At 36.4% G+C, this 16,398-nt stretch overlaps 3 protein-coding genes across 4 annotated transcripts; 1 reads left to right on the top strand and 2 right to left on the bottom strand.

Annotated features, from left to right (window-relative positions):
- Positions 1–642: 642 nt before the first annotated feature.
- Positions 643–4,175, top strand: LHT1 (lysine histidine transporter 1). Its single transcript, XM_048090197.2, has 8 exons — positions 643–782; positions 1,973–2,130; positions 2,210–2,596; positions 2,687–3,080; positions 3,179–3,284; positions 3,396–3,487; positions 3,597–3,665; positions 3,759–4,175. Exons 1-8 carry the CDS (start codon positions 750–752, stop codon positions 3,855–3,857), a joined length of 1,338 nt encoding a protein of 445 aa, XP_047946154.1. The 5' UTR covers positions 643–749; the 3' UTR covers positions 3,858–4,175.
- A 2,968-nt stretch (positions 4,176–7,143) lies between these two features.
- LOC125192582 (DNA-binding storekeeper) lies at positions 7,144–8,276 on the bottom strand. The gene has a single exon (XM_048090198.2). It carries the CDS (start codon positions 8,038–8,040, stop codon positions 7,294–7,296), a length of 747 nt encoding a protein of 248 aa, XP_047946155.1. The 5' UTR covers positions 8,041–8,276; the 3' UTR covers positions 7,144–7,293.
- A 1,450-nt stretch (positions 8,277–9,726) lies between these two features.
- On the bottom strand, positions 9,727–15,893 carry BET9 (bromodomain and extraterminal domain protein 9). Of its 2 annotated transcripts, none has more exons than XM_048091463.2 (11): positions 15,470–15,893; positions 13,918–15,144; positions 13,753–13,801; positions 13,541–13,666; positions 11,443–11,504; positions 11,278–11,338; positions 10,902–10,979; positions 10,712–10,827; positions 10,563–10,629; positions 10,362–10,492; positions 9,727–10,237 (listed from the first exon to the last, which is right to left on the bottom strand). In XM_048091463.2, exons 2-11 carry the CDS (start codon positions 15,103–15,105, stop codon positions 9,959–9,961), a joined length of 2,157 nt encoding a protein of 718 aa, XP_047947420.1. In that variant the 5' UTR covers positions 15,106–15,144; positions 15,470–15,893; the 3' UTR covers positions 9,727–9,958. The 2 variants fall into 2 exon arrangements, with proteins under 2 accessions (XP_047947420.1, XP_047947419.1); XM_048091462.2 differs by having other exon boundaries at positions 13,918–15,141.
- Positions 15,894–16,398: the final 505 nt, after the last annotated feature.

The raw sequence follows: 16,398 nt of genomic DNA, 5'->3' as shown, positions 1-16,398 counted from the left end.
GTCAGTATAATTCGTATTATTCTTATTATTTTATTTATAATTTAGTATAAAAATCATAGTACTACCACTTTAGAAAAAAAATCATGCATATTAATTATAATTAAATTACTACATGACTGTTCATTCGCAAGATTATACATGATTATATTTGGTACGTGAGATTGAATCGTCAATCTCACGACTTAGTCTTAGATGGATAATTATATGATAATTAATCATAGATCCCTCATTCCACAAAAATAATTCCACAACTTAATCCTAGAGGGATAGTCATATGATAATGAGTCATGTTAACCGAACGACACCTGTGTGTTTCCGCCCTACGTATTGGTATGGGTAACTGCAAAAACACATCACGTCGATCGATGGATGATGATTGGTGGATCATTAATTTAATTTAATATAATGAATTAATTTGGAAGAATTGAATCAGCTGGATTGTAGATCAAACTAATCAAATTAAGTCAATTATCACTTCAATTCGTTTAATTAATTAGTAGTATTTTTTTTCTTTATCTATATTAGATATGTGTATAGACTCATGAGTGCGTAAGGTTCGACGAATTTTCGCGCAATGAATGCAGTGGTATTTGTTTTCAATTTTAAAACAACGATTTATTTCAACAAACACCATAAGTCAAACTAAACGTCTCTCTCTCTCAACTGCATTCGTATATATATAAGAGGCTGAAGAGTTGGATATTTCCATACATTGATTTCTGCCATCAATTCTCTCTCTCTCTACAGCCATGGTAACTGAAAGCAGCGATTACAACAAAAATGTAAGTTCCCTTCATTTTATTTTAAAGATTAGATAAACCTTTTTTTTTTGTTTGTGTGAAAAAGAATGAATCGTGTAGCACATATGTCCACACACCACCTTATTGGTAATTGGTATAGCTTAATTCAACATAAATCTTTATCTTTACTTGCCATCCCATGCTACCTAATTTCTTTGTTCTTCAATAATCGAAAATTTCTGTAGTAATACTCCCTGTTCTTCATATATATAGTCAAAATTGATTATGGGGAAGTAGAGGCAGCCAGCTGTACTGAGTTTTATTGAGATAGCATGTGCAACGACTTCAACTCTCAATACTTGACTTCAATATTCTTTATCTTTTTTCTTTCTAATTTAAAAACATCGTTTTTTTAAAATTACAACTTTTGAAACGACGAGTTTTAAAGAACAATTGGTAAAATAAGAAAAAGTAATTAAATAATTGTTAGTGAAAAATAGATTTCACCTCATTAGAGAGAATTTTTTTTTCTAAAATATAAAGTTTCTATTTTAAGGAATAGATTAAAATAAAAATAATTTTTATTTTAAATAAATTGAAGTAATATTAAATTTTATGCAATATTATTTTATTTATATATTAAGTAGAAAAAGATTAAAGATATTAGTTTTACTTTTTTTTTTAAAATGTATCAATCGTATTTATAAAGGTTGGGTACTAGTACTAAATCTTGAGTAGAGACAAATAAAGACTTTTAGTCTACACCTTTTCTAGTTGGCCTTGGAAAAATCCAATAAAATGTAGATGCGTATAATACTAGTGTATGATTTAACTTCACTACAGTTCCCTTACATGATGACATAACATCTTCAATATACATGAAAATTCTTTTTGACATATTCCTTCTGTCCCACCGTGGATAACCCACATTTCCTTTTAGTTTTTCCTAACCAAGATAACCTATTATTGAAAATGGAAACACATTATCTATACTTTATTCTCTCTCTAACTTTACTCTCACACTTAACACACAAAATAAAGTTGCATAAAATCTCGTGCCGCCCAAGGAAGGGGTCATCTTCCTTGGGACGGAGAGAGTATTTTTCTAAAAGGGAGTATTTTTCTAAAAAATAGAAATTGTAAAATATGGCATGGTCATTAGTACACTTAGCCAAAAAAGAGTTTACTTCCATTCATTACACACAATAGTGATGGAGAAAATAAATGTGCAGGTGGATAATAGGACTGCAGAACAGAAGGCTATTGATGATTGGTTGCCTATCACTTCTTCAAGAAATGCAAAATGGTGGTACTCAGCTTTTCACAATGTCACAGCCATGGTTGGAGCTGGAGTTCTCGGTCTCCCTTATGCCATGTCTGAACTAGGATGGTAACTATTCCAACCTTGCATCACAAAAAATGCTCAAATCCAACTCAAAATACTGAACATTTTCGGCCTATATTTTCAGGGGCCCCGGAGTAGCAGTGATGGTCATATCTTGGATCATTACCTTCTACACATTGTGGCAGATGGTTGAGATGCATGAAATGGTACCTGGCAAGAGGTTTGATAGATATCACGAGCTCGGACAGCATGCTTTTGGAGAGAAGCTCGGGCTCTACATCGTTGTGCCTCAGCAGCTAATTGTTGAAGTTGGAGTGGACATTGTCTACATGGTCACAGGGGGGAAATCACTCCAGAAATTCCATAACGTGGTCTGTGGTGATAACTGCAAAGACATCAAGCTTACTTATTTTATAATGATCTTCGCCTCTGTGCATTTTGTCCTCTCACATCTTCCCAACCTCAACGCCATTTCTGGAGTGTCCTTGGCTGCAGCAGTCATGTCCTTAAGGTATGTATACATAAAAAAAAGTTTTGAGTTACCTGCAAGATTTTAATGGAGTGATCATAATCTGACATGATGATTTTGTCGACTGTAAAGCTATTCCACGATTGCCTGGGGGGCTGCGCTGAAAAAGGGAGTTCAACCAAACGTGCAATATGGTTACAAAGCCACAACCACAGCTGGTACTGTTTTCAACTTCTTCAGTGCTTTGGGAGAGGTGGCTTTCGCCTATGCAGGACACAATGTTGTCCTGGAGATTCAAGCCACCATCCCTTCAACACCGGAGAAGCCTTCCAAGGGACCCATGTGGAAGGGAGTCATCGTTGCTTACATTGTTGTCGCCCTCTGCTACTTCCCTGTCGCCTTCATTGGATACTGGATGTTTGGTAATGAAGTATCAGACAACATTTTGATTTCATTAAACAGACCAAATTGGCTCATCGCCATGGCTAACATGTTCGTTGTGATACACGTTATTGGAAGCTATCAGGTGAAACTCAATGTTTTTTCTTGCTATCATACTAGTGTAATTCTTCATACATATATCAAAGGAAGTCACTAAATCACATATGTTATGTGTGGATAAAGATATACGCTATGCCAGTTTTTGACATGTTAGAGACAGTCCTAGTCAAGAAACTAAGATTCAAGCCAACATGGTATCTGCGCTTCATCACCAGAAACGTCTATGTTGGTATGTTAATTGTTAAGCTTATCTCTACTTGCATTGATTTGAGATTCAAAACTCCGTTCTGTTAGTTGCTTGTTATGCCACCTCAAAAGAGTGCGTATATCAATGTTTCAGCATTCACAATGTTCGTTGGCATTTCATTCCCTTTCTTTGGTGGACTCCTGGGGTTCTTTGGAGGATTTGCTTTCGCACCAACCACATACTTCGTGAGTACAACTGATCTTTATACATTATTGGTGCATTTTATATATTGAGTATTATACCATCTGTTAACAACTTAACATAATAACTCAAATGCTCAAAACTTTCTTTCAGCTTCCTTGTATCATGTGGCTTGCTATCTATAAACCAAAGAGATTCAGTTTATCTTGGATCACTAACTGGGTGAGTTTCTAGTTTCTACTCATGATATCTTATGTTTTCCACGAATCTATCATCTTATCACTAGCTGATGGTTTTTGGGATTTCAAAACTCAGATTTGCATCATTCTCGGAGTCCTTTTGATGGTTATAGCACCAATTGGAGCACTAAGGCAAATAATACTACAAGCAAAGGACTACGAGTTCTACTCATAAGTATCTAGAGTGTTGAATCTTGCTGGTTGAGAAGCTCGATCAGTGGGATTTTGGATAGCATAAAGTGAAGAATCTTGGAGAATTTAAAACAAAGATGAATTTGTCAAATTCTTCACGAGAGGAGGACACCTGGTCGCCTCCTCAAACAATTCATTCCAATGCTTCCAAATTGATATCTGAATCTATTGTGTGTATAAACCTGTTTGCAGATGTTCTAGACTTATATACTGCTTTTGTGAATGGACGACGGTATTACAATGAGAATTTAAATATACAATCATATGCCAGCAAAAGACTATGGTGGTTTCGATTTTCATATTTCATTTTGCTTCTGAATCTGATCAAACGATTGACACTTAAAATGCAGCAAAAAAATGCAATGCAAGACGTATATCACATTACTTAATCACTAGATCAATTAGGGTGTTCTGTTTGTTATGTGGACAAGTAGACAGATAGTCTAAACAAAACTTGAGGGAAGCATATCGTAGGATATCCTCAACTTTTTAGGAATATACTTAGAGAGAGTATTAGACAACACATAATGAAACAAGAAATAAAAATAGTAATACTCCTTCCGTCCAGCTCAAAAGTGACACATTTTCTTTTTGGGATGTCCCACTCTAATGACACATTTCTTAAAATGGAAATTATTCTCTGCTTCATTGTTTCTCCTATTGTATCCTCTCTCCACTTAACACTAAACAACACTGCAAAAAATATGTGCCTAAAAGTCTAAGACTGAATATTCAATCGTTGTTCAAGGGTGAGGCTAAGTTCTTGCTGCTAATAATGCATTCAAGATTAAATCATGTCCAATGTGAGCTTGCATAATGCATCTCTATATGGTGTCAATCTGTACAAATTTTATAAGCCATTATGATGCCCTTCATAGTTCATAACCAGCTAGGCACTCAAATATCAACTTGTATAACAACCTAAAACGACAGCCAAATTTTATACAGTTAGCTACGTACATTGGTGACTACAGTACGCAGTTCAGAATCTTGAACTGGTATGAACACTGTTTTACCTGTCTGCGCTATTTGTTTGCTGCAAGATCATTCCCTTGTAGATTCTCCTTCCAACAGGCAAACCAATATCTATTTCCAATAGATTTGTTCCATACCATATGACAACTACATGAGAGCCATTGTGTAGTTTCATCCATCCCATTTCGGTGCTGCAACACCATGGCAACAAAGGAAGCAGCCAACGACAATGTTGATATCCCTGATTCAATGAATCAACGACAGCAGATGGCGAGACAAACAGAAAAACTGAAGTAACTGCCATTCTCTCTCCATAATAAATTATGGAGTACACTTTTTTGCACAAAAGATCTGGCTTACAGAATCTCGAGTAATTGTGGTTTCACACAATTCATCATCACCAGTCACCACTGACTGTAATCGAGAGAACTATGTGAAGAAAGTTCTAACACCAAGTATTTCAATATTTCCACCCTTATTAATACAACATCTTTATACATCAGTTCCATTACATGATTCTAATGTTTCTTATTGCTAATTAAATTACCAGTCAGTGGAGCAAAAGGCAATAGATGACTGCCACTGGCATCCAGTTACTTGATCAAGAAACCCAGAATGGTGGTACTCGGCTTTTTACAATGTTACTGCCATGGTTTAGGGTTTGGTACTTAGCATTTTATGATTACTTGATCAAGGAACGCAAAATGGCGGTACTCAGCTGTGTTTCAGTTATGCTTAAGCTTTGCAGTTCGCAATAATTTGGTCTCAATAATTTGGTTAAACTGGATCGCTAAACAAGGATCTAACTGAACCAATGAAAGTTTGAGAATACTTTTTATAAGAAAAAAACAGTTTACAAATGGTTGAGATGCATGAGATGGTACCTGGAAAATGTGTTGACAGATACCATGAACTTGGGCAGCACGCATTTGGTGAAAAGCTCAGTCTTTAAATTGTAGTCTCTCAGCTGTTGATGTTGAAGTTGGTGTCAATATAGTTTACATGGTGACTGGAAGCAAATCACTGAAGAAATTTCATGAAACTGTGTGGAAGCTGCGAGTAAATCAAACTACTTACTTCATAATGATACTCGCCTCTACCCATTTTGTTCTCTCCTATTTGCCAAACTTCAACCCAATCTCTAGGATATCTTTAGCTGCAGTTACTATATCTTTAAACAGGCCCTCATCAATCTGAAACTAATGCAAGATCACAAAAGATAGATATAGTAAGAAAAGTTTAAATGCTAGTCATGTTCTTTTCCAAAAAAACAATTACTACTTGACAGTAGCTTGGACAAGCTTCTCTTCACAAGGTAGTCCAACAGGGAGTTGAGTACAGCTATCCTGCACCCAGCAGAGCTGGAAAGTTTCAACTTCTTCACCGCTATGGGGAAGATGGTGTTCAGCTATGCTGTTCACAATGTGGTGCTGGAGATTCAAGCGACTATTCCTTCAACACCAGAGAAGCCTTCAAAGAAACCCATGCAGAAATGTGTGATTGGTGCCTACTGCATAGTAGCATTGTGTTACTTCCCCATTGCTCTTATCAATTGCAGGATGCTTGGGAACCAAGTCCATCACAACATACTTCTCTCGTTACAGAAACCTGCATGGCTAGTTGCAGAAGCTAACATGTTTTTGGTTATCCACGTTACTGGAAGTTATTAGGTTCACTTTTTATTGCTTATGTGACAATATTTTCAACCGCTTATAGACTTATAAATTTCTGATATTGAAACCCATTCTCTCGTTACAGAAACCTGCATGGCTCGTTGCAGAAGCTAACATATTTGTGGTTATCCACGTTATTGGAATCATCAGGTCCATTTTTCATTGCTAATTTAGCAATCTTTTATCTTTTTCAACCACTTCTACACTTATAAATTTCTGAGATTGGAACACATTATCTGTAGATTCATGCCTTGCCAGTTTTCTAAATGACCGAAACTGTGTTAGTGAAAAGGCTGAGTTTTAAACCAAGCTTTTAGCTTAGTTTCATCTCATGCAACATTAACATAGGTAGTATTACAAACCAACCCTACACCCTCTCTCAAACTGAAGTAATTGCTAGCTTTGAATCTCACAATGCAGGATTTCAGCAAACTTAACTGTTCAATCTTTTCTCCAGCAATTACTATGTTCATTGCTATAAGTATAACATTCTCATTCCCATCAGCAACAGTAGTTACTCATTAACAAGCCATATACATCTGTTTCTGATTCTCACAATCAAGAATTACCAAAATACATTAAAAACTGGACAGAACAGAAATACACCATAAGAGAAAAAGATTACTAGACAAAGTTTAACATAATCATATATTCATAACGCAAACTCATCACATTGTGATCGCAAGAACAGAATAGCAATGTATTGCATTTTCATGTCCACGCTCATGTTACATAGAACACATAATGTAAGAAAGACACCAACTTTTGCCACTATCTAACCTTCTTATCAACTTTCTTCTTCTTTTCTCTAAAGAAAGCAACCCAAAGATTCACAATCCACAATATACTAACGAAAATTGCGGTGACAACGACGAGGAGCCACGAAATCCAAACCCATTTGGGAATCACAGCATCCGCAGCCCCAGTGACATAGAATGTAAACATCCTATACACAAAATAAGGGCCGCAGAAGCCCCTCACAACAGAATAGAGTGCATAAAAGGGAGGAGACAAAATATCAAACACCTTAGCTGCAATCTCCACATCCGACCTTCTCGCACTCGCCAGCGTCCACACGTTCTGGCAGAAGCTTGTGACCTCGGCCAGCACCAGCAGCACGAGAATCGCGACGGCCCCGTGGTAGACGAGGTAGCGGCAGGTGACGAAGACGAAGAGCGTGGCGAGATGGTGGCCGATGAAGAGGACGTCGGTGGGGTAGAAGATGAGATAGTGGACGAGATCCATGAGGAAATAGGCAATGCTGTAATCCAATACGAGGCTTTGCAGCGGCGTGTTGGAGGAGTGGAAATCCGGGGCCGGGTCGGAGAGAATAGCGCGGGCGGCGAGGAATACTGCGGGGGTGCCGTGAGCTAGGGAGATAGCGCAGCTGGAAGCTTCGGGGCGGAGCTTGGAGGCCCAGGAGCGGAAGAGGATTGAATAGGCGATGAGGTAGAGGAGCAAATAGCCGGCGAAGAAGAGAGGAAGGGGATTGGATGTTGGCGGAAATTGGAGGTCCATGATTTTGGGGGAAATTGAAAATTAGGGGAATCCAATTGGGAATATGAGTTGAAGGATGGTGAAAAGATGAAGAAAGTCTCTGGTGGTTGTTGAATTGGATTGAATTGAAGTGAAGAAGAGGGCAAAGCGGCGGAAGTCGAGAAATTGAGGTTTTGGAATGGAACGTCACCACCGCTCTCAGACACTCTGAATTCACAAAATCCTTGATTTTTATTAGTCGACGCTGGTTGTTGAGTTCATATTGAATTTGAGGATAATTACAAATATTAATTTCAGCACATATTCATTTTTTATACCCAACAATAATTGCAGAATATTCCTTTTAATTGAACAAAATAGGTACGGACTTTTCTTTTAATATTACTACTCCCTCCATTCCCCATTCCATAGTAATGGAGGCTAAACTTTTCGACACCGAGATTATAAAAAATTGTGTTAGATGAGTTAAGTAAATGGAGAATAAAGTGGAAAATGAAAAAGGTAGAGAGATAAGAGAGAAAAAAATAAGTGAGAGTAAAATATGTGTGGAAAAATGTGTTAACTTTTACTAAAAAAAAAAACGATTCTATTACTATAGAACAGATGGAAATGGAAAAATGCCACTGTTACTATGGAACTGAGGGAGTAATAAATAAGTGTATCAAGCTCTAAATAATTAATTAGTTCTATAGACATACCCAACTTTGTGTCTCGAATTTTTCTTGTTTTGTCCTGTTGTTATTTTGTTTTACATGATGTACGGGAATAATAAAGAATATTTGTTCTAGGTTAAATTATCAGGTGATGAATATATGTAAAGTGTATATGTATAATTGGATTTTTACGTATTTTATACTATTTAAAATCAATGGTTTGATTATTCTCTTACTTTTATTTATTAAACTAGTGAAATATCTTATTCATAATTTTTAGTTAGACTTTTGATTAGTCTCATCATAACTTTTGTACCTTATGCAATTGTTTCATGCGATTAAAATTTCAATGAAATTAATTACTATAAATTTCAATAGACTTTTGGACAATTTGACATTGTTAACATAATAGTGGTCGATTTTTATACGATTAATGTATATGGTTATGATATAATAACAAAATGTTTATAATTTTATAGGATATAGGACAACTGGAAAAGGTACTAAAATTATAATCTGCTCTTATAATAAATTATAGAAATGGTTAAAAAAATTATAGAAATGACAAGAAGTCAGAGACTCTATGATTGTGTGTTTATTTATATAGTACTACAAATTATAGTACACGCAATCGTTGTACAGGGTCTGATTATTTAACAAATCAACTCGAAAAATTTTCTTTCCACAATAATTCCAAAGGAAATGTCTCATTTTTAAATGAGGGGCGAAAAAGTCTTCAAGACATATATGATTACAAGAATTCTGGTTACCATACAAGCAATCATTATTCTTGAAACTTAACCAAACCACAAAGAATTGGATTAGAATGTGTATAGGAAATCTGCAAAATGACCTAATTAACCTGATTGGTTTGTATGCAAACACCCAACAAGAGAAACTACAGTTAGTACAGTTAGGCCATGTTTGGTAGGAGTGATAACTCATCTAGGGATGGAAATTCATGAACAAAAATGTCATTTTTGTTCGTGGATTTCCATTAGACTACAATTTAAATCATCATACGTGAACGTGAACGTGAACGTGAAGAGAGCAATACTGCAAAATTAGGAACCAATTTTCACCACACCATCATCATATATTCGTACAACATAAAATCGGCTACACGCGCATTCCACACACAATGTTGGATCTCAGATAACTAGTTCCTAGTTTCTACTATCATCTCCCCTTTTAGATTTTCTTTTTTGCTTTTCGAAGGTGAAGACTAAGAATATCGATCCAATGAGTAGTATATGGATGGATCTTGATTCTTGCAGATAGCAGGCTTAATCAATCTCACCTTCCTCTACATCTTGTGTAGTCGCATTGGGATTAGCAGTTTGGGGCTCGGGTTCATCATCATCCTCATCCATCTTCATGTACAGCCCAAGCTGCTCTAAGGGATTATTTCCAAACTTGAAACTCCCAAACCCATCCTGCGATTCCTCTGGGCTTGCATCGTCAACAGAGGTAGCTAGTACTAGTTGTTCAGGAGGGGCTGTCCTCAGCATTTCTAAATCCTCAAGAAAACGAGAGTTTTCATTGATTTCAACCGTCTTCTCCATCTGCATCATCCCACAATAATATAAGCCGTAAACAAAGAAAAAAGAAAAGGAAAAAGGAACAACAATATAAGAGCCTTATACGGAAAAGAGAAGGAATAAGATTCGAGTTTGTGGTGACCAAAACCTTTAGCAGCGCTTCTCTCGCTTCTTCTCTCTTGAGATCCCTTCTCCTTTTTTCTTCAGCTGCAGCTTCAGCTTCAGCCCGCTTACGAGCATCTTCTGCAGCTTTGGCTTCTGCTTGCAGCCTAGCCTTCTCTGCTTGATTGGAAGCAAGGTGTTAAGAATCCTTTGTCATAAAGGGGAAGAGCAATTACACGAATTATACCTCTCTTTTTGTGCATCTCAAGTTCCTCCCTTTCACGTCGGAGTTTCTCAGGGTCCATCTTTTCATCCTGTCAGGAAACCACGGTCATGCTGCTGAAACTAATAGAGGGTAATATATAATGAAGATTTTGAGAACCCCCCTGTTCTTACCTGAGTTAGAGTTTTCTCTCGAGCTTTTAAGATTGTGTCTAAAAACCGATTCTTCAAGATAGCAGCCCTGTACAGCTTGTCTGGGGAGACCTGCCTGTCATCTTGTGCACCCTCCACTGACACATTCCACAATGACAGATAAGAACACAGCAAATATTTACACAGCTAATTCATCACATCAATCTCTTACCATCAATGTGACCATCTGAATCACTTGACGAAGGCTTCACTGAACCATCTTCAAGGTGATCGAACTCACTAGCAGATACTGCAAAGAATCAGGCATCTAGTTAAGCCAATAAATCATCTACTTGTAGCATTCATAATATTATACTCCTATATACGTCACTGATGAATTCTGTGTGTTCTTATATAGCTGTGAGAGAGACTTCATTCAGACCCTCAGGATGTAGAATAAAATTCATAAGTGCCACAAAATCCAAATCAACATATCAAATGTAAGCATAAAGAACAGCAAAAAATTTCAAAATCACGCCAAGGATAAAAGCCTTCCCTCCTCCCACCAATCCAAAAAAAAAGAAGGAAAAGAAAGCAAGAATACTTACTATGTTCGCCAGCCTGATCACCCTTTTTATTAGCTGAATCTGCAGTGTGACATGTTTCATCCTGGAACATTTATTAATTGTTAATAAATACCAACAAGCAGCAATTACTGACTCAGAATTAGGATCAAAAGAAGGTAAGGGTGCAAGAAAGGAATACTAGAGAACCTGCTCTTGCTTCACAGCTGAAAAACCCTTGGAGCATTCAGACCCTCTATAAGAATCCGGACCTGAATGATTAAAGATATAAGAATATTATAGGGTTCACCTAATACAAATCATAAACAGTATATAATCAGAATGTCAAGCTCATGAGACAATAGACATTTAACACATGATAGGGAAAGAATGTTATAGCCACCTAAGGTATGAAATGCTTGGTGGCACACAAAAAGCCTATCATGGGCATTTACTTTTCAGGATTAGCCAAGGTGGATAAAAATAGTACAAGTTCATCCATTGTTACTTAAAACAGATTGGGACTTTATGATAGCACATAGCCCTTGATAATTTGTACTACCTCCACCTCCTGTTAAGTGATTCGCATTCCTTTATGGGACGTCCCAATGTAAGTGAGTCATTTACTTTTTGGCTTTCTTTTACTTTATTCTCTCTTCACTCAACTAACTAAACCCCATTTTCTTAAATCCCATGCCAAAAAGAAGCCTCTCTCTTAGCGAGGGATGGAGGGAGTATCATTAAGCTAATTTTGCTTCATTCATGTCCCATTAAGATGGTACGATTGGTAAAATCCTAATTATAAGGATTAAAGAACACAATCATGGGTCTAATTATCATGAACAGTGCTTCCTAAAAGAATAAGAATTCCAACCAAATGCTCACAATGGAATTCAGGTTCATGGGGTTCTGATTCCATTTCCCAATACACCTCAACTAAACTACTAAATCTAGACTCAACTAGCGCCCAATCGCAGTGTTCTCCCAGCATGGAAAAATAAGAAAAGAGAAAAAACAATTTAATAAGTGGGGTGTTGGAATGAGGCAGTTCAACAAAGGACAAGAAAAGTATGGCAAAAGTTAGTGTATCAAAAAAATTATAATATGTGGAAATTGATTATTTAAAAATAAAGATATTTGCAGGTAAATGAGCTTTGGGCATTTTTGAATTTTCCCCAAAATAATTTTTCAATTGAAAATAGCATGTTCATAGTCATTAAATCATTTTAACAGAACATAATTTGTCTGTAAACGAATAAACTTTAAACATTTTCAGTTTTCCCTCAATTTCTTTGTTTTTAATAGAATAAAGTACCTGAGCTTGGGATATTAGGGATTAGGATTGAGAGCTTATTTGTCAGGAAAACTGACACTAGTGTACATGTCAAGCCTGAGCTACTCTAAATGTAGCAACTTATTTGGTTTATATATTTCTAAATGTTCGAATTGGTCTTCTCAGAACACGTTACTTTAATTTGGTAAATTAATTTAGGGAAAAATAAGAAAAGTCAAATTTTACGTATTTTAGTTAAAACAAAGTTCTAGAAAAAAATTATATTCTTCCATTAAAAATGACACTGTTTAAGTGTCAGTGAAATATACATCAATTATGATGGTCACATCAACTTCAATTTAGAGAGAAATTAATGTTCGGAGAAAAAACATACAATATTGAAAGTCACGTATTTACACAAAAATATAGTCTTATTTCTTCAAATTGTTGGTAAATTTCACTTAAAGACACACACACACACACAAATCATTAATACATACAAGTGGGCAAATATGAAATCCAGAAATAGGAAGTCCAAATGTGTAAGCGAAAAGACAAAAACAAAATCTAACTTTTAAGCATTTGAGTGAGGCATGTCTTAGAATTTATCCCTAATAATTTACTTTGTATTAAAGATTCTAGATAGAGGGTCATTTCTTTACAAGCAACCAATATAACTCACAAGTCCAAATCATACTACAAAGAAATCATACCAGCGATAGAAACAGAATAGATGACAAATGTTTTTTGAGTTCAGATGTTCAAAGTTCTTGCAGCAGAGATATTTGCAAAGTTTAAACTTCTACCGGAACATGTTCATAATAAGCACTCCTAGTAACCATACAAACTAACAACATTGCAACAAGAAAACACCACATGCAGGAAACAAGCATTTCAAACCACAATGATTTTAACTAGCACATAGGAATTATTTTAAGAGTTAAAAAAATGTATACCAGACAATATTTGCTAGCATGAAGTCCTGATATGGCACTATAATCAGAAAATATTTACTAATTGTGTATTCAGATTAACCTGCTTCATTATATTCTTCAGCTCTGCCCCCAACATCTTTTTCAATCAAAACAGGAAGGTAGCTAGTGACAGGAGCCTCATTTCCTCCAATATCAACATCCTCATCAATGGGATCGTTATCGTTGCCTTAGGATAGTCAACATCACAAAATTAACAACAAAATAGCAACATGCTAACTTCAGAGCATAGAGCCAATTTTCAAAAATTAGAACCTTTGTCAACATGCAGTGATGAATTGCTAAGCCCTGATACATTCGGTAGCTGAAACAGAAGTGTAAGAAAATAATCAGTTTTAATGCTAAAACAACACATACATACTGGAGCAGGATCTTCACAATGAGGAACAAGATATGAGCTTAAAAGATAAAACAAAATACCTCAATCTCACAGGCCTCAGATCTCGCAAGATTCTTCTGGTTGTCTGGTAAATGTTCATCTAAAAGCTTCCTCAAGGTAAATAGGGTGTCATCACTAAGATCATCGATGACTATTTCAATCTCATCCTCTCCATCATCACCTCTATTTGGAATGTGCGCCTTGAGAAATTCAATGACGGCATCAGGTAGGTCCCCATCAGAAGATTCCAATTCCATGCTCAACTTATGCCTGTCCTCATCAGTCATCTTCCTCTTTGTAGGTTCTTGTTTTACTTCATGCTGTCTGGGACTGAGCTTCCTTTTCTTCGATGGGGCCAATGTCTTGGGTATTCCAGTTTCTTCATTACCCCCTAATTTTTTAGGTACCGAGTGGGAAGTAGTCACCAAAAATTTCTTCTCTATGGCTTTCCACCTCGTTTCAAAGATCTGACTATATGACTCGGCCAGAACATGGACGTCACTCCCAGGTGGATTATATGTCTTTGCATTGGTAAAAGTAAGCCGGACATCAGCTAGGAATTCCAAAGGACTAGCGTACTTCCCTGAACTGAGTTTGCTCTTTACTGTTCCCAAATCCATTGGGGTTTTAATTATAGAAAAGTAATCCGGAATGTTCAATTTCACCACATCAACAGGTGAATTGAATACCCAAGCATATTGTTGTGACATCAGCTTCTTCAAGAGACCCTCACACTGCTTAAGTGTTGCATTGTTAGCATTCACATGCGAGTTGTTGTTTGCTGATTGAAACCTTCCCGTTATACCTCGATTCCAACCACGAGCTTTCTTCCCAGATGCAGAATTCAACAACGCAGAATTATTCAAGTTACCCACCATCGACCCTTTCTGTTGTCCATTAATATCATATGAATTTGACTTCGGAAACTTATTTACAGTTGTTTTCTTCTGCGACTCAACTTTACTTTGAAGGAGTCTAATCTTCTCTAGCTCTAATGTCAAGCGAAGCACCAAATCCTTCCTCTCGAAGGAAGACAATTTAGACAGTGGAATAATTTGAATGGGTACCGAGAAACCATCCCTCGAGGCTGAATTTAAATCAACCCATTTCCTCTTAGAGGCGGAAGCACCATCAACTGAGTCATTGCGTCCCGAGCTGCCAGATCCTTCAGATTGTGGAGCACCACTAGAACAATACCCAGGAGGAAATCTATCTTTCTTGGCCATCATTATACCACTCTGCCCACTTATACAGAGCACTTTTACCTACTAGTGCAATCAAAATAACAGGCATAAAGCATTGGGGGAGAAAAAAATTGCATTCATTTGCACATCTATTTCAAAAAATTACTACTAGATGGAACTTTACAGAATTTCTCAATACTTCCATTGATTTTACTGATTTTTGCACAAGAAATTTAAGAAAGAAAAGCCAAATCTTGAAAGAAAAAAAAAAACTAAATACAATTCATCTGAAAAACCCCAAGATTTTACATTCGTCTAATATATGCAATTGGACTGAGCCGAAATACCTGACTATAAGAGCACCTAACACAATTCACTACCAATTCAAGCTCAACTAAATAACATTTACCTTGGAAAAAAATTCCAATCTTCAACTTCAGAGCAACAATCCAGCAGTAGTGAATTCGCGGTAACGTACGGAAAATTTTCGTATAAATAGCACAGTTCACTAACTTAAAGCGGAGAATACAATAAATTACACAGTAAATCTTGGAACCGAAAACCCTAGATCGGATATTCAAAATTCCAAACTCAAACTAATAATAACTAAAAAAACTCGTAAAAATACAGAACAAGCAGTACTCTCGAAACCCTAGAAAAGAGAAAAAAAATTAAACTTGATTAACGAGGGAGCCCCAAATCCAAACGTGCCAGTCGCCGAAGGAAAGCTACCCGAAGCTTCGGAACTCCAAAGGGTGTGTGTAATATCTATATAGACAATAGTAGAGTCTAGTAGATAGAGAGAGAAAGTGTGCCAAATCACTCTTAATTTTGATTTCTAGAGAGAGAATGGGTTTGGTGGTGGTTAATTTATAGAGGCGGGTTCACAATTTTCCACCGCCATTGGGAAAATCAGAGCCGAAGATTCTCCAAGCGGATGATCCAACGGCTGTGGATGGCATGAGATGTGAGCCGCAAGATCTGGATCGAACGTATAGCCCTTTTTCACATTATTATGTTTCGAACCTTCTAAATACTCCGTCTATTATTTATTAATAACTTAACAACATAATTTGCGTCCGGTAATTATTGAATTTATCTCAGAAAATAAAAGTCAAAATTTTTAAGATTGCCATATTAAAATAGATCGGGAATTTAGATTGTGTATGATGTAACATGACACTGTTATTTACTTAATTTATTATTATCTTAATTGGAAAATGGGATCTTTTCATAAATGTGAGAATCAAGGGTTGGATTTGTACTTAGAAACTAATTTTGTGCTCTGTGCATGTCATATAAAATTGCACGTCCCATACTCCATTATATACGATCAAG

This window comes from Salvia hispanica, chromosome 4 (genome assembly GCF_029641045.1).
Source record: "Salvia hispanica isolate PSC_SH4W2 chromosome 4, Shi_PSC_v1, whole genome shotgun sequence".
In the NCBI taxonomy this organism is placed as follows: Eukaryota; Viridiplantae; Streptophyta; class Magnoliopsida; order Lamiales; family Lamiaceae; genus Salvia; species Salvia hispanica.
The sequence above is the reverse complement of the archived record's forward strand: the minus strand, read 5'-3'. Positions and strand labels throughout refer to the sequence as shown.

What these genes read in the sequence shown, in the direction of transcription:
- LOC125192582 (XM_048090198.2), bottom strand. Translation starts at nt 8,040, where the DNA reads ATGGACCTCCAATTTCCGCCAACATCCAATCCCCTTCCTCTCTTCTTC.
- BET9 (XM_048091463.2), bottom strand. Translation starts at nt 15,105, where the DNA reads ATGATGGCCAAGAAAGATAGATTTCCTCCTGGGTATTGTTCTAGTGGT. An exon ending in GAGAGAAAACTCTAACTCAG is followed by an intron (nt 10,630 to 10,711) that starts GTAAGAACAGGG and finishes GTTTCCTGACAG; the next exon opens with GATGAAAAGATGGACCCTGA. An exon ending in TGAGATGCACAAAAAGAGAG is followed by an intron (nt 10,493 to 10,562) that starts GTATAATTCGTG and finishes CCAATCAAGCAG; the next exon opens with AGAAGGCTAGGCTGCAAGCA.
- LHT1 (XM_048090197.2), top strand. Translation starts at nt 750, where the DNA reads ATGGTAACTGAAAGCAGCGATTACAACAAAAAT. An exon ending in GCAGCGATTACAACAAAAAT is followed by an intron (nt 783 to 1,972) that starts GTAAGTTCCCTT and finishes ATAAATGTGCAG; the next exon opens with GTGGATAATAGGACTGCAGA. An exon ending in CACCAGAAACGTCTATGTTG is followed by an intron (nt 3,285 to 3,395) that starts GTATGTTAATTG and finishes TCAATGTTTCAG; the next exon opens with CATTCACAATGTTCGTTGGC.